Below are 25,369 nucleotides of genomic sequence, written 5' to 3'. Positions count from 1 at the left end.
GGCGGTGAACAGCAACATGAGGGGAGAATCAAGTACGTAGATCAAGTGTGCATGGGGTTGGGCTCTCATAGTACTGGCTGTTATTTATGCCTCTCCCTCTTGCATTAGATTATTTCAGGGGCAGGGAAAATGCAGGCCGTGGGCCAGATCAGGCCCATCAGGGCATTCTATCCAGCCCCTAAAAAAATCGAGTAAATTAATATTTATTTGCTCCAGCTGCTTGTCAAAGATGAGAGGAGCCAGGGGCAGTAGGACCGAGCAGCCCAGCCCCAGCCCCACCCCCAGGCTTTTCTGTGCCTTCCTGCCCCCGCATTGCTCCAGCACCACCTGGCTCCCAGCTGCATCACCAGACCAGGGAACACGGGGTCTGCACCAGTAGATTCATAGATGTTAGGGTCGGAAGGGGCCTCAAAAGGATCATTGAATCCGAACCCCTGCACTGGGCAGGAAAAAGCGCTGAGCTCATGTGACCCCAGCCAGGTGCTTGTCCAGTCTCCTCTTGAAGACCCCCAAGGTAGGGGAGAGCAACAGCTCCCTTGGATCCCATTCCAGATTCTGGCAACCCTCACTGTGAAGAAGTTTTCTGCTGTCCAACATAAATCTACTCTCCATCAGCTTGTGGCCGTTGTTTCTGGTTATTCCAAGGGGTGCTCTGACAAACAGAGCATCTCCTATTCCCTGCTGCTCCCCCTGGTGAATTTGTACACTGCCACCTCAGCTTTCTCTTGCGGAAGCCGAAAAGGTCCAGGTCCCTCAGCCTTTCCTCACAGGGCCTTCCCTGCAGGCCTCCAACCACATGAGTAGCCCTTCTCTGAATCCTCTCAAGATTGTCCACATCCATCTTGAAGTGCGGTGCCCAGAACTGGATGCAGTACTCCAGCTGTGGCCCGACCAGTGCCACGTAGGGGGAGAGCATCACCTCCCTGGACCTGCAGGTCTCTAATCATACGAGTGTAGGGAGGGGCAAAGTATGTGTGTGGGTTCGTAGGGTGAGTCCCACATGCACACCCCACCATACACATGCACCCTCACCCCCCCATACTACCATACATGCAGACCTCCATACCCACACCCCAGCCCTCCTCCCCCACACACAAGCCTCCACAAACCCCATACCCACCCACACCCCACATGTCCACACACCCACATGCTCCCTCACCCCACACCCACCCCGACAGACACATCCACACCCCATGTACCCACACAACCACAGCCCCCCCACAAAGTTATACCCACCCCCATGCCCCCCACCACAATATACAAGGATGAGACTTCATTTTAAGCTATTATATCCTATCCCCTTTATGTACACTACACACAAGCATATAAACCAAGACAAAAATATTTTGGGGGGGGGATGGGACTTCCAGACACAGGATGGCAAACAGGGGGCGGGGCTACTCATGCAACAGTTTGCCAAAACTCAGTAAGCAGCCCTCTGCCCAAAATAATTGCCTGCCCCATGGGTTCTGCAGGTGAAAGGCTGCAGTCCCCAAGGTGCAGGAAACGCACCTACTCATAGTCAAACTAGGTCCCATTAAACCCAGAGTAACTGAAGTCCAGGAGGACAATTCAGAGCTATACTTGTAGCCAGCAAACTCCAGGCAAGTTCCTGGCAGATGAGGATCAGCAATCTCCCAAGGCAAGATGCAAAGAGCTACTGCAGTTCCAAGCACCACCGTCTGCACTCAGAGAGAAGGAGCTTTGTCCTCTTTAACATAGCGACATAGGTAGGAAATCCTTGTTGCCTCCTTGTAGGTCTGCAGAGACAGAAGTGAGGGGTATCTGCCACCTTCAGGGACCATAATTTGAGCATCCCGGGAATGATGGGGCTCCCCACCCTCGCCAGCAAGCTCAGAAGCACTAGGGCTGTTTGGCACCGAGAAACTCTAGCCAATGGATGCATTTCCAAGCAGGCAAGTCCTCAGATCCCTGTCACACTCCCCCAAAGTGCCTCTTCCTCCTGGATGCTTTTCATTCAGACACAGAACTGAAGCAGCTGTTTGCTGCAAGGAGATTTATTATGTCCCTTTCAAGCTGCAGGATGAGACAGGAGCGGATGAGACAAGGGAATTCAGCCAGGGCTGGACAAGCAGGCAACTGGTAGAGGAAGCTACACTTCACAAGCAATAGCCGAATGACCTGGAACACGTCATGGGGTGGAAGTGACCGTCGGGAAGATTAATGACCGACTTTGAGGAAAAGAACAAAGGTTCTTCAAGCTGAAAGCCCTGGGACTGCCAATCACACAAGACTTATGGGACCTATTGATACTGCCTGGCAGAGATGAAGACTGTACTTGGTCTCCTGAGCAACTCCCTGAACAGTTTGCATACGAAGCTGCGAGTCTAGCTCCGGTACAACAGGTAAGCAAGCCTCAGGTATTTTGAGCAGGGAAAGAGGAACTACAACACATGCCGATAGGGGGGTGGAGCGAAGAGAAGGAGTTTCTGGGTTTGTGCCTCGTCACGGTGGCTTGTAAGGGTTCAGAAAGTACATGCTTACATGTGAAGACAAGAGACTGCATTTGATAGCTCAGGAGACCCCTTCCAGTCCTGCGTTCCTAAAAGGAAGAGCAAAAGCAAGGGAGGGAGAATGAGAATTGCTATTAAGTGCTGGGCCTGGATTCACTGCTTTTGGTTCCTAGGGAGGCTACGAGATCCTCACTCAAATGGATCTCCGTGTTCACGTCAGCAGAGCTGAGGGATCTTTACTATGGAGCAAAAACCCCTCGTTTTCTGTTTTGTTTTGTTTTTAAAGTCTCATTCAAATGCGGACCCTCATGAATTCAGTAGGCAAGCCTGCATCCTCGGTGCTAGCAGAAGACGGGGCTGATGGGAACAGAACAAGGACCCAGCCTTTTAACCAAGCCATATGGTTTGCTTTGCTTAGCTCAGTGCTGTGGCACATCAGCCCACCAATCAGACTGTGTTCTCCAAACAAGGAGGTTTGCGCTCTCAGCGTATGTGACACAACCGGGCCAAGCATTTATTTGATGGTGCTTTGATCTTTTGTGAACACAGAGATGCCTTGGACTTGGATAACTTCCACCTTTCCTTCCATTACAATAAGCACATTCTGGGGGCATTCAAGGCTAAATAGCATCGCAGCCCGAAGAAAAATAGTAACAGCCCTCCCTCTGCATACTACGTACAACTCCAGGGTAGTTTCCAAACACGGGTCATAACAGTCTAAACACCCCATTTTATGTAATACCGGCCAAAATTTCCAGAGAGTGATCTAAATGCCATTATAGTTCACAGCCATTTCTTTCATCTACCCAGTAAAGACGAAGCCAGCCATGCATGTTCTCCCTCCCGCTCCACAGCCCTCAGGCTCACCATCGAGCTCCCAGGGACATCAGCACCCATTGCCATAATTGACACAAACATTTTCACAGTACAGTGTTTTCCTTCTAACTGCATGAAAAAAAAATGTATGCACTTATCTGAACTTAATGTAAGCAATGCTCATTCAATACCGAGCACTGTGCAGCATCAGTTTTTTCAAGGTTTCTAATGGTCCATTTCAGGGCAGCTATTAGGAACATTAAGATTGGGGATGGAGGGGAGTATAACAGCCCTGAAACCAACTGGCTCCTGTCATTTTCAAGGCATTTAATAGAAGCGCTTTGGCAGCTGCTTCCTAGTCGCCACCACTGCACAGTTAAGAGGGAGTTCAAGCATATAGCAAAGTAGACAGTAGAAAGGAGCTGGAAGATCATACTGTATGTGTTTAAGCGCGTCATGCATTTAACCCCTAGGCAGACAGCCGACACTTGTTACAATACAAGCAAGCCGCAGGCAGAACATTGGGACCATGGTCTTATGCAGTTTGTTGTGTGGGGGGCATGTGTTACACCATAATACTGTATTAACACAACTATTCAGAGCAGCTTCGTCTTTGAGGCATATAACTGATAGGCATACAGATACAAGCCATTGCCATTAACAGAGCAGAAACTGCTGCAATGTGTATTGTAGTTCCTACTTTGTCCCAAGTTAAAAGGAGAGTTTACTTTAACTCCACTGGTAAGGACCAATGCTGTGGAAGAGGACTGAACTATTTCACTGCGGCTGCTGCAAAGTTTTGAGCGGCTATAGTATAAAGCATGGATTTAGCCAGATTTTTCTGTAATGTTGTTAACATTGATTAGACTACCTAAGAATTAATGCTAGGCAATGCACTTGCAATTTCTTTGAGGAAAGATTAGCATTATATTAGAGACCTTTACGTCATTAGGCCAGCTGATTTAGTGGCATCCTTAGTAAATTAGGGAGAACTTAAGAGATAGCATCCAGGTAGTGAAATAGTTCATTAGTGATGTTCCATGCTTGAGCAGAAACAAGATTGCATCTTTTGAACCAATATGCACAATAGATAGAGATTTTGGCAGCTTGGGGAAAGTGATTCAAAGAAAGCATGTAAAAGGATCTCCCTTTTCTTTTGGGGATAATTAACTCAGCATGTGCGTGACTATTCAGCAGGATACTGCATGCCTTAATTACTTCAGACTACATTCAGACAGTGCCATCCCCTTCATGATGGAATGGATGAAAAGGTTCTGCATTTTGATCAGATCAAACACCATTTTCTTCAAATCTCCAAGACCCATTCAAATGAAGCGCTTGTCTTACTGGGAAGATTGACCAGCACAGTAACAACCAAATAATTATTGCACTGTAATTCCCTCTAAGAAAACACATGCAAAAACAAAAGGATTTTATTCTACGACAATTGCTCCACAAGTTGCTTTGTTCTGGAACAATATACATAGTAGTTTCATAGTTGGTCGGGCCGGAAGGGGCCTGAGCAGGTCATCGAGTCCGACCCCCTGCCGTGGCAGGAAAGAGTACTGGGGTCAAGCAATGCCAGCAAGGTGATTGTCAAGCCTTGTCTTAAAGACGCCCAGGGTAGGAGCCAGCACCGCTTCACTTGGAAGTTGGTCCCAGATCCTAGCCGCCCTGACCGTGAGGTAGCGCCTCCTGATATCTAGTCTGAATCTACCCTCTGCCAGCTTGTGGCTGTTACTCCTGCCAGTGCTCAGGGGAACGGGGAACAGGGACCCCCCCCGCCAATGCCTGCTGGTCCCCTCTGACTAGTCTGTAACCAGCCACTAGATCCTTTCAATCTTTAGATCGAGTAGGGTATCTGCACCTCACAGGCACACTGCCTTGCACTGCTGGACCTCGTTGGTCTTTTAAAGTTATGCCACATTTGCCTAGAACATATGGATAGAGGCTTTTCAATGTTTTATACACATCTGAAATATAACTGCAACCAGTATAACTGCACAGAAAGCAACTTGAGCATCCCCTAGGAGGAGAGGGAAGTATGAACTACTGTTAAAAGTTAGGCGACTGAAGACGGATCTTTGGCTTACGTTATTTGTACCAGTTACTCAGCTTTATCCAAGCCGTGCACAGTGTGTGGTTTGCGGGAGGATGCAGGCGAGGGTTTGTACGTCTTTTTGATGCCGCTATGATGATGGTGTAGTTTTATTTTGTGTTTTTACAATTGTACGTTTAGACTGTAAGTCTTCCCAAGACCTTGGGGGAGGGGGAAAGGACGACAACCAAACAACAAAACCAACCAACTAAAAAAACCTACCTAACCTTTTCACCAGTGGCTGTTTATCTAGACGTCCGTGTACTTGTAAACTAACTCCTGTATCCCCTTTTCCCAATCTTGATAAGCGCAAGAACTGGTTCACTTCTACCATCTACCTCCTCTACTGGCAACATGAGCTCCTTAATACTGAAAAAAAAAAAAATCAGTAAGGTGGGTTGGAAAGGAAGGAATGGGAAGACATTTCTACTGCAAGCATGCAAAGCATATAATGAACCAGAGAGACAGACTAGAGAAAAAACTAACCAGTTACTTATTACATAGTGTGCAGTCAACTAAATCTAGGCTATGAATCCCATGCTTGTCCAGGCTCAGGTTAACACACCTTGGCATTTGCATTTGTTATCAGTGTAACTTAGGATAATGCAACCTACATCACATCCTAAGCCTTCTGCAGAGGTTGGTCACTCCAAAGCACTTATGCGCCTCAAGCATGTGGTCCAATACGTGCGGAGCTCTTCCAAAACAGCCTATCCCATTATAGCTATGCTGGTAAAACGCCTCAAGTAGACAAATCATTACTTTTTACAGCTTTGGGTAAAGTTTCAAGATGATTTCCTCCTCCTATTCAAACGGGGTCATGCAACGCATGCTAGAGCAGTGCGAAAACTTCCAAACAACCCCCAGTCTTTTCAGTAGGTATGGCAATATCCCACACAGACACACGAGGAATAACAGCAACTGGGGGGGACATGCTTACAGTGAATACGAGTACTGAGAGTTGCATTTAACTAAACCAAACACTATTAGCTGTGTAAAGCTAGAGGCAGAAGGTGTTACTAAAGAGCTCACTTCATATCCATGTGTAAAATGTGTAAGATGGGTTTGGTGCTCCAGGGTACCAGGCAGCATGACCGTACCAGATATTTGCCACAAAACCTAAACCCAAAAAAAGAAATAGATGTTCCTCATAATGCAAACAGTCACATTTTCAAAATCAGCACAGGTGAAAAAAAATCTAGCACATGTGTGCATGTGCATCCTCCTCCTTCCCCCCACGCCAAAGGATTTCCCAGGCCACAAGCGTCCCACAGGTTGACAGGAGGATGGTGGGTATCAAAGCAATAAAGACGACAACTGCTTTCAGTAAAATGATTTGAGAGAAGAGACTGTGAGCTTTAATGAGACATTTGAAAATGCTTTCCCAGACAGTAAGCTGGCCCACGCCAGCACAAAGCGAAGAACAGTCTCATGAGCATCTTGAAAAGAAATATCTGTTTTCAGTAATGAACTTTACCAAGACAGCAAGCAGTGGTAAAGGGTGTCGCATATGCATTAAAGAGTCCAAGTTGTAAAAAACAAAACAAAACAAAACAAAACAAACAAACCCAAAAACAACCTCCCCATACCTCAGTGCTTGGTCTATATACTGGAGATAAAGACCCTTTCTTACCCCCCTGCATGTTCAGGTGCTACACAGCCAGGCTGCTTTACCTTTACCCTGAAGGTACCTGGAGAAGAGCCCCATTCCTCCTGTCCTTCAGCACTTTGGGCAATGCTGGACAATGTCCTCTGCAGGAAAGTCTCGGCCTAGTCTTTGCTGCAAACATTAGCTTACATCACTCCACTCCAGGTAATCCAGCATGACAGGAGACACATGGGGAAGCACTGCCCGAGTGACAGGATCACCAGCTGAGGAGTGCTATTCACTCAAGGAGGAGCCTGGGCTTCACTGCAATCCCATGGCATTGCCAGCTCAAGGCCAGCAAAATTCTGGCTTCGACCCACACTCCCCAAAGGTCTCCCGTTTAAGGTCCAACCTAAACTTGGGCTAGAAATGCAGGTATGGATGGGAGTCAGGTCAGGGATGACACTCAAACGCACATTGCATTGATAATAAACCCATCGTCTCTTTGGAGGATGAACCAAACATCCAAGACGTATTTTCATTGGACATGTATATTCGTTAGTCAAATCCAGCTCTCAGGAACCCTAGCTGCAGCATGGAGCACAGCAGGGACCTAGCCCTGAAACTATGCAAACAGCAGCAATCAATATTTCATTATACCTTTGTGGACCATGCTGTGTGCAGTACACCACTCAGAGCTCTGCAACACCCAGCTGTCATGAGGGATGGTTTGGCATGGACTATCATTATGATAGCTTAAAAAAAAAAATCATGCTAATCTTTATAACTGAATTAGCCCAATGCTGGAATAATGGTTGCTGTGTGTCAAAGATATACCGCAATGCTCAGTGAGCACGGAGATGTGTCGAGTTCAGCATGGTCCAGTTCTAGTTTGCAGACATCTTAAGGACTAGAGGGTCCCCTGGCAGTTTCAATCACTCTCTACCATAAATCTTTACAGGCAGCTAGAGTCCCCATTATTAATATTTTCATTCTCAAGCTTGCTGGGGCCAGGACACACTTGTTGCATTTCTATTCTCCCACAGCCATTATACAATGGCACTTAAGAAAACACGGTCAGCACGGGTACACCCTTTAAATACAAAGCTTCATCCGTCCTATATTCACTTTCCAGTGTTCGTGTTGAACAAGTTCCTATGTCTGGAAAAAAAACAACCCCCCAACCAACCACCTGTTGCATGCAAGATGATCCCTCATTCCCATGGACCCAAACAGCCATTGAAATAATAACAAGGAAATTGAATTTTGCCTCTGTCCTACAAGGCAGGATTGAGTTGCACAATATACAGCACACCTGGGCTTCGCTATACTCTAATCCCCACGTTCACTTCCCCCACCATCACTCGTGCCAGTGAAAAGAGTCCCAGGCTCCAGAAAGAAGTTCAACTCCCATCCCTAATCCAAGAGCACGATCCCACGCGGAGCAGGGAGCCCTGGAAGCAGCGCACAGCTGCGCTTAGGTCCAGCTGAGGACAGCAGCTTTCTAAACGATTTCCAGCACAGTGCTGGGAGTGCCAACACTTCCACTTAAATTTGATCTCTTAAGTGCTGCTCTTTAAAGCGTAGCTAAGACATTAGTACAGAGCAAGATCAGAGTCTAATCAACCCAACTCTTTCCATGGGCACCGCAGCCACATTGCATGGCAGCCGAGCTACCACAAGATGTTTGGCTCCAGCCCTCCACAGGGCGAGCAGAGCGGCTGAAGCATACAGTCCTGTTTTGTCCTTTGTTTCAGCAAAGCCAGGCAGCTGACACAGCATTCGACATTCCTCCCTCCCAAGAGACTTCACACAATACATAAAGGCATCAAACCGGGAGCACGTTTCAGCTGTCGGAAGGTCCTACCAAATGGACAAGCCGCAGAGCCAGCCCTCTGCCTTAAGTCTCACCTGTGCCCAGTAGTTTTGCACAGCGATAAGCGAACTTCCCGTGGGTGGAATCCCTTAATCCTTTACAAAAAGGGCTGTTCCTGGCACGATGCTAACCGTCCTTTTCCAGCTAAGGCTGACGCAAAAAGACAATGGAATATGAAGCACATCATTTCAGCCCACGCGGCGCATAAACTGACCTAGCATTTCTCTAACGGTGGGCTGCGTCTTGGAAGGACGGGGGTAACTTTGGGGGTCTTTGAGTGAAGGGGGAAAGGGTTAAATTACACATAGGATTTAAAGCAAAAATAGCAAGACAGAGCAGTTTAACAAGGTTATACACATGGTACTTGTAAAAAAAAGATAGTTCTTTTTATCAAGTATCACAGAGAGGAAATTCAGGCCATACGTGAGTGGGATCTCCCTTAGAGCATGTTTACTACTCGGTGTTAAATGCCCATATGCATGTGCTAACCTCAAGTCAGTAGAGCAAGCTGCATCATATAGGTATAATGGGCATTGGACTGACATAAGTATTAAGCCCACAAAAATACTCCAATGTGAATAGGTCTCCATTGCTTCACTATACGTGATCCCTTTTCTTACGGCCTCGGAGTTAAGCAGCCTAGAAGCCACTCCCATTTTTCCCCTCTATCATGTCTTGGTTTTCTTCCATTTGGACAAGGGTTTTGCTTCCTTCTTGTTTTCAATAGACCAGAAATTAAACAAGAACTTGAAATACCACCTCCTCCTAGCCCCACACCACAGCCTCACTGATCAATGTCAGAGGCCCGGCCCATGTCAGGGCTATTTATTAAGAGCAAGCCCTGCGAAACATTAACTAATCTAAAAATGCTTGTATGTCTGTACATAAAACGTTAACCAATCTAAAAATGTTGCATTACAGCCTGCTGGGCCGAGCCATCCTAGCCCAAGACGGGACACAGCAGGAAGGATGCAGAGCAAAGCAAAAGCAGGACTGGGAAGAAAAGTCTGTGTTTATTCCTAGCAGCTGTTGTTTCCAACTTCAGCCAGGCAGATGGAGCAGGTAAAATTAGCCCAAAGATAAGAATGAGGGTGGGGAGGGTCATACTGACGAATTTCTAGGCCTTAGGGCTGTGAAGTGAAGCTGCCAAGTATCATCAATGCACTGCCGTCTACCCGAGGCTGGAATTGCAGCCTAAAACAATAGCTCCAAGAGGCATAAACCACCCCAAACCTCGCCGTGGTCTGCTGACACTGGACCCTACTAATGGGCAGGTAAAATGACAGCAGTATCAAATATTTTGGTGTTACTGCATAGTTGATGGTGGGAGGACCTTGGGACGGAGGACAGAGCGCTGTCACTTTTCAACCCTGCGCTCTGTAACAAGATTTAAGTTTCTCCTACCAGATGCTCAAACTGGAGCACAGGCAAGTCCCGCTCCATTTTATGCACTTCAGTGGCAGGGACAGATGTCGAGTAAACTCTCCTGGCAGGAGCTATGCAAGTGAGAGGAAAGAATTTCAGCCTGGCAGAAGCTGTACTAACGACTGAATTATTCCTCTCTACATGGCTGGTCAAGCTTACAGCTTTCCAGGAGTTGCGCGGCACATGCCTACCATTAACAATCAACCCGGTAGGTCAGTGGCAGGGCCAGGATAAGAACAAAAACCATACAACTCCCGGGTGAATGCCCTCTGCACCATGCTTCCTCAGAGCAAAACCATGGGCTCTCCCCACACCTTAAAATACACTGGGTACCAGTAAGAGGCAAGAGATCAAAGGACTGTAGCATTCCCACAACACTCCTCACTGTATTCAGACCAAGCCAGGGAGTGCCACCGCAAACCACATCACGCCCAACCTGCACGTGCTACCCACTGAAAAACAGACTCGAGCAATGCCGTGCACGCGTCTCTGCTTCACGGTATGCATCCAGCTCTACGAGCAGATACACTGCCTCCCTTGGGAGGATCTTCCTGCATTTTCCTGAAATAGATTTAGCTGATGTACACCAAGGTCCTTCACAAGGATGTGTAACCTCTACTAGGCTGGATCTCCTCCCGGAGGACGAGCGTGCAGCAGCAAGGCTGTGCTTCTCTGCAGGGCTCCCTTGTGCAGTCCAGCAGCAGCATAGACAAAACCAGCTCTTCCTGGCAGCTCCTTCCTAGCATCGCTAACTACACAGATGATTCACCCCCATGGGCCAACAGGCCAGAGGAATAGCCATGAAAGGTTCAGTACAAGCACAAACTTTGGGCTCCTGTTAGTTAAGTGCTCGTTATTTAAGCCTCAACACCACCCCTGGGACTTGACAGAGAAGGAAGAGCGGCGCAGAGCAAGTGTCACCCAGGAACCAGTCCCAATAACCTCTGGGGTGGTGCCGAGCACCCGGGGTTGTGAGCGCTTTGCACTGAAGACAATGGAGCCTTTCCACTGACATGCCATTAGACAGAAGCAAGTGCTGGACATGGAGGGACAGACCCACGCGGGCCCCGCAGACAAGCGAGGAAGAGCACCAGCTCTTCCCCCAGGCTGGAGCCGTCGCTCATGTGGTTCCCCAAAATGAACCGAAACAGTAAGTGACAGTGGTTGAAGAAACAGCTGGACCTTTTAGGACTGGAAGCCTAAGGTTCTGCATGTGAACAAGTCACGTGGATTCCTTTACTATTGCTTTTCTTGGCGATACGGTCCCTCTCACCTTGAAAGTAAGCGGAGAAATCTTGGCAACCCATCTGCTCAGCCTGGGAGCTGCTTCGTACCCTCTCGAAGCACACTTGCACCAATACCAGTGGCAGAGGTGAAGCCCCATCAAAGGAAGAAGCACCACAATTTAAACAACACGGACTAACACAGCTACCAAGTCCATCCCTGAAGCAACACAACGTGCGTTTTTGGATCCCGTTCCGTGCACTGAAAGAGATTTGTTTTTCGAGTAAACTAACAATCCTGTGAGATGGTAGAGAGCCGGGCCATTGTTAATTGAATCACTGGGCTAGCACTGGCATCAGTGCCAACGGCAGTGTCCATACTGCCCGCGTTGTTCCACCACGTGCGGAATATGACACTGTTGAGCTGCTACCCTCTGGGATTTGCTGGTTGCCACATGGGGCCAGGAGGGGACTCCATGCCACCCCACCGCCCCAAGCGGCTACATTTGTCAGGGTTTGGGGTTTTTTAAGCCTCTCTCAGCAGCACTGTGTATTGGCTGCAGCCAAGGTTGGGAAGTGGGGCTTGGGTGTGCCAATGCTCTTGCTGAGCAGGTCCCCCCTTCTTTACCCATGGCAGGTTGCAACAGGTTTGTATGAGATGGCTTGGATAGGGATGATCCCGTGTCAGGCAGGGGGTTGGATTAGATGACGTCTGGAGGTCCCTTCCAGCCTGACCTCACTAGGACCCTATAACTCCATACAGAGAGTCTTTGGGCCGCTTTCTAGTCCAGGGAAGCAAAAGGCATTGCAGGATATCTCCGTCAACTTCCCAATAATTACCAAGGAAGTTTCTATACCATGCCTGTGCCTCAGCTGTACTGAATTGCAGTTTCAATTAACTGCCCCACAGATCTTTATTTCTCTGTTTAAGTAGACACAGACATAGGTGCCAACTTTTATTTTTGCCAGGGGGAGAGCTAAGATGATGGACATGTGCCCCCTGCCCCCCAGGGTGTGGGGAATGGGGGGTGGGCACAGATGACGTGCGGGAGAGGATGGGAGGGGGCACAGGAGGCAGCAGAGGGGGTTGGGGAGAAAATGCCCCCGGAGATTTCTGCACCCAAAGTAGGGTGTGGGGCTGCAGCGGGGATGGACCAGCTCTGGAGCCACCTCCGCATCCTAGCGGGCAAGACCCAGCGTGGGAGGGAGTGTTGCACCGTTATGGCTGCCAAGATGAGGCACCCCTGCCCCCCTGGCAGCAGAAGGGACAACTCCATGCCACTGCTGTGCCTCACCTTGGCAGCTCAGTGCTCCCTCCTGCACTGGTTCAGCCTGCTGGGCTGCAGAGGTAGCTCTTGCCTGGAGCTGTTCGGGTCCAGCTGCCGCCCTGTGCCCCTCTACGGGCACAAAAATCTTGGACAGCATGCTCCTCCCCATACTACATCGCCTTGGCCCCCCTTGCCCCTCTCCACCACATCGCCTGTGGTCCTTTGCTCCCCCGACATCATGTCTGCCCCTTCTCCTACTCCCACCACCGCAGATTTACCTGGAGGGAGTTGCCCTTCACTGCTGCTTGGTGTGCATGTGCATGTGCATGTGCATGTGCATGTGCATGTGCATGTGCATGTGCATGTGCATGTGCATGTGCATGTGCATGTGCATGTGCATGTCTCTGATCACCCTCCCAGCTCCTCCCAGCCCCAAGCAGCCCCTTGCAGGCTGAAAGTCTGCCAGTGGAAACCCACCATATATCCCACGTTTTTCTCCATTAAAATGGAGAAAAATCCACTTTTTTCTGCAGCAAGCGGAAAACCCAAATCCCTGGTAATAGCTCAGGGCCTCAGGTCATCCTGCCTAAGCACATCACCTTACATCCAGTATGCTCAACATAACTGAATTCCTCTTTTACAACAGACAATAGTATAGAAATATTACTTAAATTTTCCTCAGGTTTGGGCCCCAACAGCTCTCTTCCCAAGGGGGCCAGGATCCTTGGGCCCCCATGTACTCAGCACTTGTGGGCACAGATAGCTCAGTCCATATCTCTTCCTAAAATTAACACAAGATAAAAACTGGCCACGAACTGATTCAGAGCCTCAGACGCAGCTTTGTTATTCTGCTGTTATTTTTCTTAATCTATTAAAAAAAGGGATTTTCCAAAAGGGAGATTAAAATGCATTCAGCCTCATCAGGTTTATTCCAAATACCTGGTTTAAAAACAGTTAAGTGTTCAATTCAATTCAATACAAGAGGTAACAAGCTGTGCACTAAAACAGACTACTGCAGACAAGCCAAATTGCCTATTTATAGATGCTTAATCTTTTACAAAAACCCAAACCAGATTTAAAAAAAACACAACGCTTTCAGCAAGAACAGAGATATTCACATCAAAAACAGGTCTCCCAAACCAAAAATGCTTTAATGCCCGAGCTATATACCATCATGCAAATACACAACGAAAAGCATGTACTGCACAACAGTAAGCGCTGCATACAAGGCCTTCTGATTTTCCTCCTGGACCCTCTATCCCTCTCCCTAACGGAACTATTCAAGCCAAACCTGGATGCAGCAGCTCTCTCAAGTATACGTAGTTGTACAGGGAACTTTGTTTTATTTATCAGTTCCTTTCACTTACCTTGAACAGCAAGCCCTGCAAATCGCACTCTTTCTGGGAAGCTTGTTTTCACAATTAATCCCTTATTATGCCACTCCTTCAAAGTCTAAAATGATCGGTTTTGATACTTATATGGGCCTTACTAGCCTTAGAAATACACTGGGGTCCAGAGACAGTTTTTCCTTAATCTTGGTGCTAAAAAGTGGAGTTAGACAGGTGGGAATGTTAGTTATTTATTTATTTACAGCTTCCAAAGTTCATTTTTCAATTCTAATGTAAATCACTGCGTAGACAAAGTCTTGGGTGGGATGATGTAGTTGGGGCTGGTCCTGCTTGGAGCATGGCGTTGGACTGGATGACCTCCTGAGGTCCCTTCCAAGCCTCATTTTCTACAATTTGATGGTTTCTAGCCCTTCTGACAAAACAACAAGTCACAAGAAAAGCCAGAAAACTTCCAAATGTACAAATTGTAGTTAATACATTTGTGGGATATACAGCACTATCAAAATGTCCAGGTACTGAAGTTTTCAATAAGCATGAATTCTAGGTTATAATATTTACCAAGATGCATAGTATTCACACTAACATGCACAGATTACAGGCATAGGTTTGGACCCTACATAAGACAAGGACATTATACACATTAGCATGTTACTGGCGTATTAAGATTTTTTAAAATTTTTTTTTAGGTTTCAGGTCCAAAATAAAAGAGAATAGAAAAATGATGCTTAAAATCCATGATTTTTGGAAACTCACTTGGGATTTTTTAACTGTTTGGTTTTGTAACAGTGGGTTGCAGCAGGGAGGCGCCTTTGGCTCATTCTGCTATACGGTAGGTTTTGCCAACCTGAGGTCAATAGTGAACGCTGGGGACAAAGCCTCCGATTTTATTTGGCATTTCCTATAATCAAAGGATCAGAGACCAGACAGGGTCAAAGGGGGGCTGGGATGCAGCCTCTCAGTTGTGGCTAACAGTTAAAACAGAATATGCTGGACCAAATTCTGTTCTCATTTACATCTCTCGGTGAAGTTGTTCTAGATTTACACAAGTGCAGGTGAGCAGCATTTGGTCCATTGTGCTCAAGCCACCGCAAACTGAGCAGCTGCGGAAAGCGGATTTTCTTCCCCTACTGTTTTTTTGAGGAGGCTGCAGACAGGGAGAGCAGGAGGGCGCCTGATCTCTATGCGCCTTCAGAGTGTGCACGCATCTGTTTCTGTAATGAATGCACTGGGGCACGCTCAATTCAAAGGATCAGCAATATCCAATCTCTCTAAGAGCAGTTAGGAAGTAAGACAATTAAACCAGATTCTCAGTTGTCTCGAGACAGTGATTTTGAACTATCTGGATCACAACTGATTCAGTAGTCCAAGCAATATGAAAGAATCGCTCACCTTGCACCTCTCTGGAAGTGGAAGTGGGATCTAGCTGGGGATGTTGTGCCCTTCCATACAAATAAAATGAACAATATTCCAGATCATGGAGGTGCAGGCACAGGGGCCCATAATTGGAGGCGCGAGCTGAATACAACTCCTAATTAACTAGTCAAAAGGTTTTAAGCAGTGCCAGAAACCATTCAGTTTCCGGATATCCAGCAGGGATTAGAGGCGGCTAGGCAAAAATCGTATGAGAACGCCACCATCAATCAGTTATTGGATTTATGCTCAATGCTCTGACCTAAATGCAACGCATGGGAGGCACGCTCATAATAACGGAAAACTCTTTCTGGCGTCTCCCTCTGCTCCTGTCATTGCCACCTTTGTGACCCTGATGAATTCCCCTTTTGAGGCCTCCTTTTCCCAATTTAAATAGGGAATAACCAGACTGCCAAATAGGAATATCATCTGAAGGGCAAGAATGGTTAGTTAACCCGTGCCCTGCCAAATTCTCAGTCTAAACCCAGGCAGAGAGCTCCTTCTGCACCGTGCTGTTTAAAGAGATGCAACAATCCCCAACACACAATTTGAGGGCAGAGGAAACACTTCCCTGTTACAAGGGGAATGCACAGTGTCATGTGTAAATATGAGGGTAAATTATTTTTGGGGGGTACAAGGGCAGGACAGCACTGATTATACAACAGTACAGCTCTACAGAGATCCCCTCTAGATTACTGAACTCCTGTGCCCCACCAAAAGGGAAGAATTATCACTTTAAACAATACTCAAACCATACTATTCAGCTACATATTTCTATTTTTTTTTTTTTAAACAGAGTGAGGCAATGGCTGTTGAAAGCAACTGTCTTAAGGTTTGAGTCCAATATACAGATGCATGTTAATATGCCAATATGCCATAGGCAGAGTCATGTGAAACCCTTGTAAACATATTCTTCATAGCATGCTGGTATTCAATACTTCCTTTAGCAGATGGCTCAATACGAACATGGATACGCATAGAAGTACAATCTGAATTAAACAACCAGTTGATGCCCGGTTAGTCAGCAGCATCTGAGGTTTGATCAGGGATGCTTCTCTACTCCCTCCCACAGAAACATCCCAAATAGCCTGAAGAACGGGGCCCCCGACATCGTTTCCGTTAAGAGAGATGGGATAAAGAAGGTCTACCGAACTTCACAGGAACCAGCATTAGATTTGCTATCATTGTCGCCAAATGCATGCTGCAAGCACAAATGAGACGACTCAGACAGGGGGCAATAATCTAAGCGGCAACAGTGTAGATGCTCCTGAAACATGGAGCAAAGACAAATGTTTTTTTTAGGAACAGCGGCCACTTCTGCCTCCTCAGCTAGGAGTCTATTCCCCCTCCTGTCGCCTGTGCGCGCAAAATCCAAAATTAAACATTCACGGGAACTACAAAGCCTTTATGACAGAAGCAAGAACTAGCTATTTCTGCCCACCCCACTGAATCAACTGCCTGGGATACCACAATCTCACTTCTTTTGCTTGGGGGTTAGGCAGGAATTGAGTAGCTTCCATGATTGTTGGGAACCCTTTTCTTTGACGATTTATAGGCTAATCTATTTACCAAGCAACCTCTAAGCTCATTTGTTTTTTAAAGTCTAATGAAGTAGTGCATGCTAAATAGGCCCACCCACTCAGTGAACCAAAATACCAGTGCTTACCTTGGAGAGATCCAGATCCAGAGCAGATATTGCTCCTTGTTACCTAAGCATCTTCCTTTATCAAGAGCACATTCTTCAAGCCTCACATTCCCTCTGTCCAGCATATTGCTACTAATCCCAGAAGTAACAGAAATTAGCTGTCCCTGCTACATGCCCAGACGCTCTGACAATATTGTTCTTAAGCTTGTTGCACAAAGAGAGAGAGAGAAACAAAAAGATTACCCATCAAGGATGAAGCACGCAGCAGAAGTTACACAGGGAATGGGAGCTGGTCTCCTCTGGCTGCATGCACGTATGCATAGCCCATTTATGTTAATGGGACTTTGATGCAGGCATCGATGGGCTCCTTAGTATGGAATCAATACGAGCATAAAGCTTTAAATAGCTAGAAGCCAGATGCACTTGTAGAAAGTCAGCAGGAGGAGACAAGACAGGCCCTTCCCCTGCCCGGATGGCTCAAAAGTTTGTCACAAGTTCACACTTATAATATTCATGCTGTGCGGTTTTAAAATGACACTTCTCCGTCTTTAACGGCAGCCAAAAGAAACCCAACCTATCCCAGCCCCTACAGCCGCAGCTTCCTTCCCTGGGATCAGCGGGCAGACTGAGTTCACGCTTCTGAAAGTGCTGGAGGGACAGCCATGAAGCCCAAAAAACACAGGCAGGGACACTGGGCATTTACAGGAGTCAAGCTGGGGTGGCAGGCACTCCAATTAGCGCAGCTGAGAGCCGTGCCAATTAAAAGTGCCCAGAGCATCACATGCATTAGTGTCCCTATGCTAAGAAATTGCAGCAGGGCACTTCAAACTAAAGCAGCTTTAGTTAAAAGTGCCCCTGCCATCATATTTCAGCACAAGGACGCTGATGCACGTGACACTGCAGTCCACTGGAGCGCAGTAATTACCACACTCCAGCAGACTTGATTAAGCAAGCCTGCTCTGACGCACTGTAATTGCAGCATGTTGGAGCAACCTCCCTGCATGTGTATAGGTGCCTCCTGTGCCTCTCACTATCCTGAGAGGAACAACAGGGGCTGTTGTTTCCATGTCTCATTCAGTCTTTGGCCCCTTTGCTCAGCGTGCCAATAGAAAGGAACCAAACAGCACCGATGGCGACAGGATTTTCTGTTCACTCGCAGATTTATGGGTGGAAGGGGCCGCTTTAATCCTCTAGTCTGGACTCCAGCAAACCACAAGCCGCAAAACTTTGCCCTGTAATTTGCACACGAAGTCCGGACTCCCTTACCTTGGGGGTCTTTAAGAGAAGGCTGGATGGGCATCTGTCCGGGGTCATCTGACCCCCAGCGCTCTTTCCTGCCTAGGCAGGGGGTCGGACTCGATGATCTGATGAAGTCCCTTCTGACCCTAGCATCTGAGTGTATAACAGCTATTTGAGCTGCATAGTGCACATGTGTCAGAAAGGAGATGTGGGTCCTCACATCCTTAAGATATACTGTGACTGTAGCCTACTGTACAAGGGACACTGAACTCTCACGTCAGATAAAGGTGACTCCCCTTTACTAACATCTTAAGCTGAAACTGGAACCATTAGCTAAAAGCAAACAACTCTGCATCCAGTTACCCCCAGCCTGGAGCCGCACGGGTTTACAAAACCTTCAGTACAACCCACAGAGAATAATTACTCTACCAGGCCAGAGCCCAAGTCGGCTATTCCTCCCTAATGGCTCCGTGAATGCTGGGAGTTGTTTTGCTTTCTGTGCTGATGAACAAAGCCATCAAGAAACATCTATCAAAGAGGACAGAATCATAAGCAAGTGCTATGGCTCCATGCATTAAATTTTCATTGAAGATAACGTATGTGCATTTATACACAAATTAGGCACAATTCTCCTGTGCTGCCCCGAGTACCAACCTAGTTCCCGGCAGTACGGCTAGCCTCCAGTTGCAAACAGTTTGGATCCAAATGTCAGACCCTCCAGAACATGGGGGTGTTTGGGGATTTGCGTACTTGTTTGCAGCTGGGCCCGGCTGTTTTTTCAGAGCTACTCTGAATTTGGACTCTAAATATACCCAAGGCTCAGGGCTGCTGGGACGCAGCGGGCTGGACTGGGCCCATCTCCATTGAGCACCACCAGAGCTCTGAACAGACCCATTTTCCCCTTTCTGTCTCTTCCCAAAAGTTCTCTAATCCCCGAGAGGACTTTTGGACTGTAACATTCCTTGTAAATGAGCCCCACAGCCAGCTGACAGGGGAATGCGGTAGGAAGAGAGAGGTTTCCCCCACTCACCAAGTGACTTTATTGCTGGTTTGAGGAAGTGAAATGTGAACGCGTCCATTCCCAGACGCCTTCACCTGTTCCCCCAGCTGTGAGAGTTGCATGGGCTCATTCATCACTGTTGCGTATTTGCTCATACAGCTCTTAACATGCTGGAGGCAAAAGGAGGTGCTTTTGGGAGGGGGCTAGAGGGAAAAAAAAAAAACAGGCCTGCAAGATGCACAAGTTTGGTAAGCAACGAAGGCTGACTTGGGAGCTCGTACTGAGATTGATGCTCATGCCTTTTGGACTGTCTACCAGGCCTGCTCAGATCACTTCTTAGCCAGACAACATGAAACAAGCCAGTGTGCAAGTGGGAAATCCTCCTTGCTGCTCCAGAAACATTTGGAGATGGCATTGCCAGCTTACGTCACATATTTGTGAGCTGGCTCCTCCGTGTCCCGTTCTTCCACACCAAGCTAGGAGACACGAGGGACAGGGCTGCAATGTGTCCACATAGGTAGGAACCTGCAAAGGGGAGTAACTGGGAGCGTGAGGCCAAGCCACAGCACAAGTCTTAGCAGTGCTGCCTACTCAGCATGCGCCTGGTACCCACCAGGAACTGCTCTCAACCATAACCATTTAGACAGCTTGATAGTTAGAGCCAGAAAGCATCTTCCTCAGCTGCCTGCTAGTGTGGCCTGCACAAGTGGCAGCAACGTGGGAGCAATAACCTGTCCAATGCCAGAGACAACTGCAGCTAGCAGTAATGCAGACACAAGATCACCAAGCAAGCCCTCTCCTTCCTGCCTGACCCACAGGCAGCCCCTGCAAAGTGCTGGCATTGCTCGCCTTCCCCAGAGAGAAGTGCAGAATTCCCCACTTCTCCACACAAGTTTGTTTGGTTTTTTTGAGAAATAAAACTTTGCTTCCAACAGTCCCATGCAGAGGTCAAGCTGAGCCCAGGCCTGCTTTCTGCCAGTGCTCAGCCTGCCTGGGTGGCACATTCATCACCATGATGAATGGCTCCGGCAGACAGCAGCACAGAAAAGCTCCAGTAAGCAAGCACCAGGCTCAGCTGAATGGTCGTGTCAGAGCATCGGGCCAGTTGTCATCATTCATGCTGCACCGCACACTCCAGGTATTACTGCATGCTCAAGGCATCGCTCCTGTAAATCAGCATTTAATCGTGTACGAGCAGTGCTTTCGCTGGTCCAGCCATTTCTTCAGACATACGCAGAGATACCCTTGCGTGTCGTCAAGCCCTTTCATGCTGCACCACACACTCCAATGCAGGTCTAACACTGGGACAGCTCTGGGCTGACCGCACCGAGGAGGAAGAGGATGAAAGCTGGGATGTGTTTAATGCAGTTACTTACCAAGGGAAGACAGACATCCTGCCCTGTCTAATCCTTACAGCAAGACATGGTCAAACCCTTAAAGCAAGACACATTGCAGCTTATACCTCTGCCACAGGAGGTAAGACATATTTTAATGTTGACTACATTAACAAACCAGAGTTGGGAGCTAAACAGACACCACAGAATCACGTCGTTACCAGCCTCAAGAGCATCGTTCAAGCACCTACAGATCAAGGACAACACCAGAGGTGCATTTTGCCCCATACCTGTACTTGGTTCTTTAGAGGCAAGTTCAGATACTACTGAGCATAAGGGGATCACTGTGAAAGTCAACAAAACCGTTCACAGACAAATGTGTTGCTAAGCAGGAAAAAGGGTATCAGATTCGAGCCCGTGGGATTAACACATCAGTCTGACGTACGGCATGGAGACCACTACGGTGGGAGGAGGGGGGACTGCTGCACTGAGGATGTCCGCTGCCCAACTGTGCATTCACCCTGCTAAGCAGGCACGTGGAAGCTTTTCACTTCCTCAGATTGCAAGAGACAGATCCTAAAGTTAAATAAGTGACCCTACTAATGTGCACATCTCTCAACGACAGCGTTGTCTGCCTTAAAGTTTCTTCACACAACAGCGAGGACCAAATCCTCAGCGGGCAGAAATCAGTGATGCTCCACTGACATCAAGACTGCTTTATACTTGCTGAGCATCTGGTCCACAAGCCAGTGAGATGACAGACTGGCAAGTTTTACACTCATGAAGAGAAGCAAGTTAAACTCCAAGGTTTTTACAATCCTGTGGCACCATTGGGAGGGTGATGCCAGAAACAGAAGCATCAGCCAAAAGAGTCCCCGAATCAATTAGTGTCAATGAAATAGCAAGCGAGTCACAGTCAGGGTCACTCAGCAGAGAGGGACTCTTTGTCCGAGAAGCCCATGCAAATGTTGCTGTCTAAACCCCAGCTCGCACTGCAAAGAGTTCAAGAGACAAACACACATTTATACAACCTCACAAAGATTGTTTTAAATAACATGCCTGTGCTGCCCTCACAACAGTTATTGTTGCATGGCTTCCTTTATTTTTCAGATAGCACCATCCTGGACCAATTAACTTTACCATGGCAAAGCAGATCTTATTCAGTGAAGGCCCTGCACACATTTCCATGGCAGGATGATGCTTCTCAGCTATGCCAAGTTCAATGCACCCTTGTACCCCAAGATACTCTTTTCCAAAGAGACAGAAAATAGTTGCAGCTACAGAATGCTCCAGGAGCTAGACAGTCTCCAATTTTAAAATAAAGCTCTCAAGGGAGCAAAAAGGTTAAAGTGGAACAGTACTAAACCATGCAGTGGAAAAAAAAAAACTCACTATAGTGAGAAGATTGTCAGCAGAGGGCATGGCAGCCCCTACAGAGCCCTCCTCCGTCCCACGCATGCCTGGGGTTTTTCTCAAATTTTGATGCCATTGTTTTAAAATAGAAGCAGCTTTCATCTCTCCATCATTTGTCTTAATTTGCTTAACAACCAAAAGTGGTAAATCAAGGAAAGAAAAACACAAACTGGAAGTTGAAGGCCTCAGTGAAGGTTTTCCATATACAATACATTGACCCTGGTCATTCTAAACCGGTACATCTTTTATGGAGTACAGATGTCTAAAACACATGTAGGGCACAACAACGACGCTGCCAAAAACTGTGGCATCGACTCAAGATTATCACCAAAACCTCAGCCTTCTCCAGAAGGCAAGGGTCAGAAAGCTTCCCACCCCGGGTACTGCAAGCACACTCTTGCATTACTACAAGCTAAAGGCATCAGTCCTGCAAATCAGCATTGAATTGTGTGCAAGCAGTGCTTTTACTCGTCTAGCCAGCATTTCTTCAAACATATCCTCACATCTTGTCAAACTGCATTGCGATCATTGAAGCCACTGTATGACGCTCCGATTAAAAACATACCATTGGCTTTAAATCTGTAAGCTCCACAGAGGGAAGAAGAGCTATTTATCCAGTGTTCCCAAGTGCTTCAGCCAGATGCAATCACTAAATTAATCCTGCTCACACACCTGCAGCAGGACAGGACTGGGACTGTTTCTTCAGCTCTTAGCATTATAAGTTTTAATTAACTATGGGGTTTTTTTCCCAGGCATCAGCAACAGGGCCTGTCTGCTTTGCAGATCAGTTCCTAGAGGGCAACACAAGGCCCTCACTCCATTTGCTTTTGATAAGTATCCAGGGTAAACCTCCTCGGTCAACATGAGAAACAGGAGTGAGGGATTTTAAAGGCAGATGACCTGGGCCATTTCTTAACCAAAACTTGCCCATGTTTAGGTCACCTCCCACCAAATCTAGTTCTTACCTTCCTTAGAGCTGGTGGTGACAGCAGCTGTAACGGTCCCGGAAGTCCGTCCCACCGGGCTGGAGTGCTTCCCTGCCCTGCCAGGGATTTTAAGTCCACTTGGCTTCAGCATTTTTGTCTTGTTCTGTATTTCAGGGGAGCAGCTACCAAGAGATGGAGGATGTTTCCCAGCGTCACCAAGTCAGGCTTCTAGATGATGGACCCCTTCTTCCATCTTCACAGACCTGGAGAGAAAAGAAGCACAAAAACTCAGAAACAGTACTGCCTGGGATGGGGACTCGCACGGTCAAGGCTGGGGCTGGGGTTTGGGAAACCGAACCCATTCCCACCTCCATGACCCAAGCAACCACAGTCTAGCAAGTCTGGTGCTTCTTGTAAGAGGAGGACAAAATCCAGGCAGACCAAGGAAACATTGCATTCTCCAGATCAGGAACCAAACCTTACCTTCAGTCCATACAGCATTTAGCACGAGGGGGACCTGGTCTTGGCTGAGGCCTTCCTGTACTATCAGACTATGAGTACACGGACATTAATAAAGGGGTGTGGGTCCAAAACTCCCAAGCCAAGTTTACACAAGGTCAGTGGTGCTAAACTTGTGTGTCCTACAGTCTGGTTGAGCGGCATGGGGCTGTCACCTTGGCCCCGCATGGCCAAGTCCCGCACACCCCATCTAGCACGCAGGGCTGCAATATCTGCTCGTGGGTCTAGAAATTTGGCAGCTGGGGAATGGCAATGAATGTTGCCTCTGCACCCTCACTGTTAAATTTCCAGACCTGCGGGGAGCCCAGCAGACAGGAGGACACAGCTCTGTGGGCCGGATGTGGCCCGCAGGCCAGGGATTCAGCGCCCCTGAACAAAGTCAATCAATGCCTTCATGCATCTTAAAAATTCAAAATTAACCTGTCACGAGTCCACCCGGTCCCACAGTGGGAAAGCTGCCTTGGCCTGCACTGGAGGCCTGGAGAGCAAAATGAATGATGTCCCACTGATCGCTTAGCAAAACACTCTGCTGCCCAGCTGCAAAGTGCCACCTAAAGATTCCCAAAATTTAAGCCACGGGAAGACATCAGTGCCCAGGTATTTACAACACAGCTAGAAAGCTTCAGAGACACAACCCTGACTTCCACCAGTGCTGAGCCTCTAAGTCAGGCCCTACGCATCTTTATACAACTAAAAACCTTTGCAGAGAAACAGAGTCAATTTGGTCTCCTGGATGCGTCACAAGACTTCAAACAACGAGCTTCCGAAATCTAATTTAGCTATTCGTTTACTGCAGGTATCAGTCAAGTCACCCCAGTATGGGGTGAGGGGGGTGAATCCCCAATACCCGAGTGGAAGATAATTCCAACCTCTATTCCTCACCCGTATTCATTATAGCCTTCTCAGCTCTTTGCACAAAGCGTTTTAGGACATGGCTGAAATTTTAAAAGAAAGGAAATGACTTAGTGACTCATACAAAGGCAGGACATTCCTCATAGATGGAGCCCCACAACCTAAAACAGCAATGAGGCCAAGGACTGACAATGAGCAGAAGGGGAAAAAAGTTGCCGGCGAAGAGGACCACGGACAGGTCTGAATGGGCAAGTGGAACCGCACGGTGCCGAAGCTGCCGACAGACGATGAGGCCGGTGACATAAGCCTGCTTCTTAGGGCAGGTCTAGAAGTAGATCGCAGACCCTGCACTCAGTACAGCTAATGGAGGTAAGGATTTACAGATATCAGAGGGGGAATTACACCGCCCAAGACAGGAAGCGATCAAGACGTGAGTAAGGGCTCCAGCTCAGGCTGGGTCAACATGAGGAAGAAGTCTGGCCACGCTCCAGGCAAAGGAGCAAGCAGAGACTGAGGAGGAGGTGATGGGGAGGGGAAATCAGAAAGACGGAGGGAATTCCAAAATTTTAGGCCTTATCACAGTCCAAGATGTTCAGAGTACAGTTTTAGCAGAGACCCAACACAGTGGCATAACGAACCAAGAGCAAAGATTTTGGGTGGGGGGGGTTAGAAGAGGGGAAACGAGTGTGAAATCCTGACCCCATAAAAATCAACAGCAAAGGTCACTTGCTCAGCATGGCAGAGCTTTGTGAACAGACCATCTTCCCCACACCCCCCTAGGAGAAATCCTGCCCCCCTAGAAGCATCAAGAGTTGCAGACGGTCATCATCTCTGAAAAATAAAACCGAGTGATCGGAGGCAGCCAAAAATCAGAACACTTATGATAACGAGCGGCTTAGACACAGATCACAAAC

General features: G+C 47.7%; 1 protein-coding gene across 2 annotated transcripts in view; it reads right to left on the bottom strand.

Moving 5' to 3' along the window:
• Window positions 1–25,369, bottom strand: part of CLIP2 (CAP-Gly domain containing linker protein 2) — a 113,618-nt gene that overhangs the window by 69,265 nt on the left and 18,984 nt on the right. For both annotated transcript variants that reach the window (XM_019545467.1, XM_019545468.1), the window contains exon 2: window positions 23,124–23,347. In XM_019545467.1, the coding sequence (XP_019401012.1) occupies window positions 23,124–23,235 (112 nt within the window). In that variant the 5' untranslated portion in view covers window positions 23,236–23,347. The remainder of the gene's footprint in view (window positions 1–23,123; window positions 23,348–25,369) is intronic.

This window comes from Crocodylus porosus, unplaced genomic scaffold (assembly GCF_001723895.1).
Source record: "Crocodylus porosus isolate Cpor-Errol unplaced genomic scaffold, CroPor_comp1, whole genome shotgun sequence".
In the NCBI taxonomy this organism is placed as follows: domain Eukaryota; kingdom Metazoa; phylum Chordata; order Crocodylia; family Crocodylidae; genus Crocodylus; species Crocodylus porosus.
This window is presented reverse-complemented; position numbering and strand designations above follow the sequence as displayed.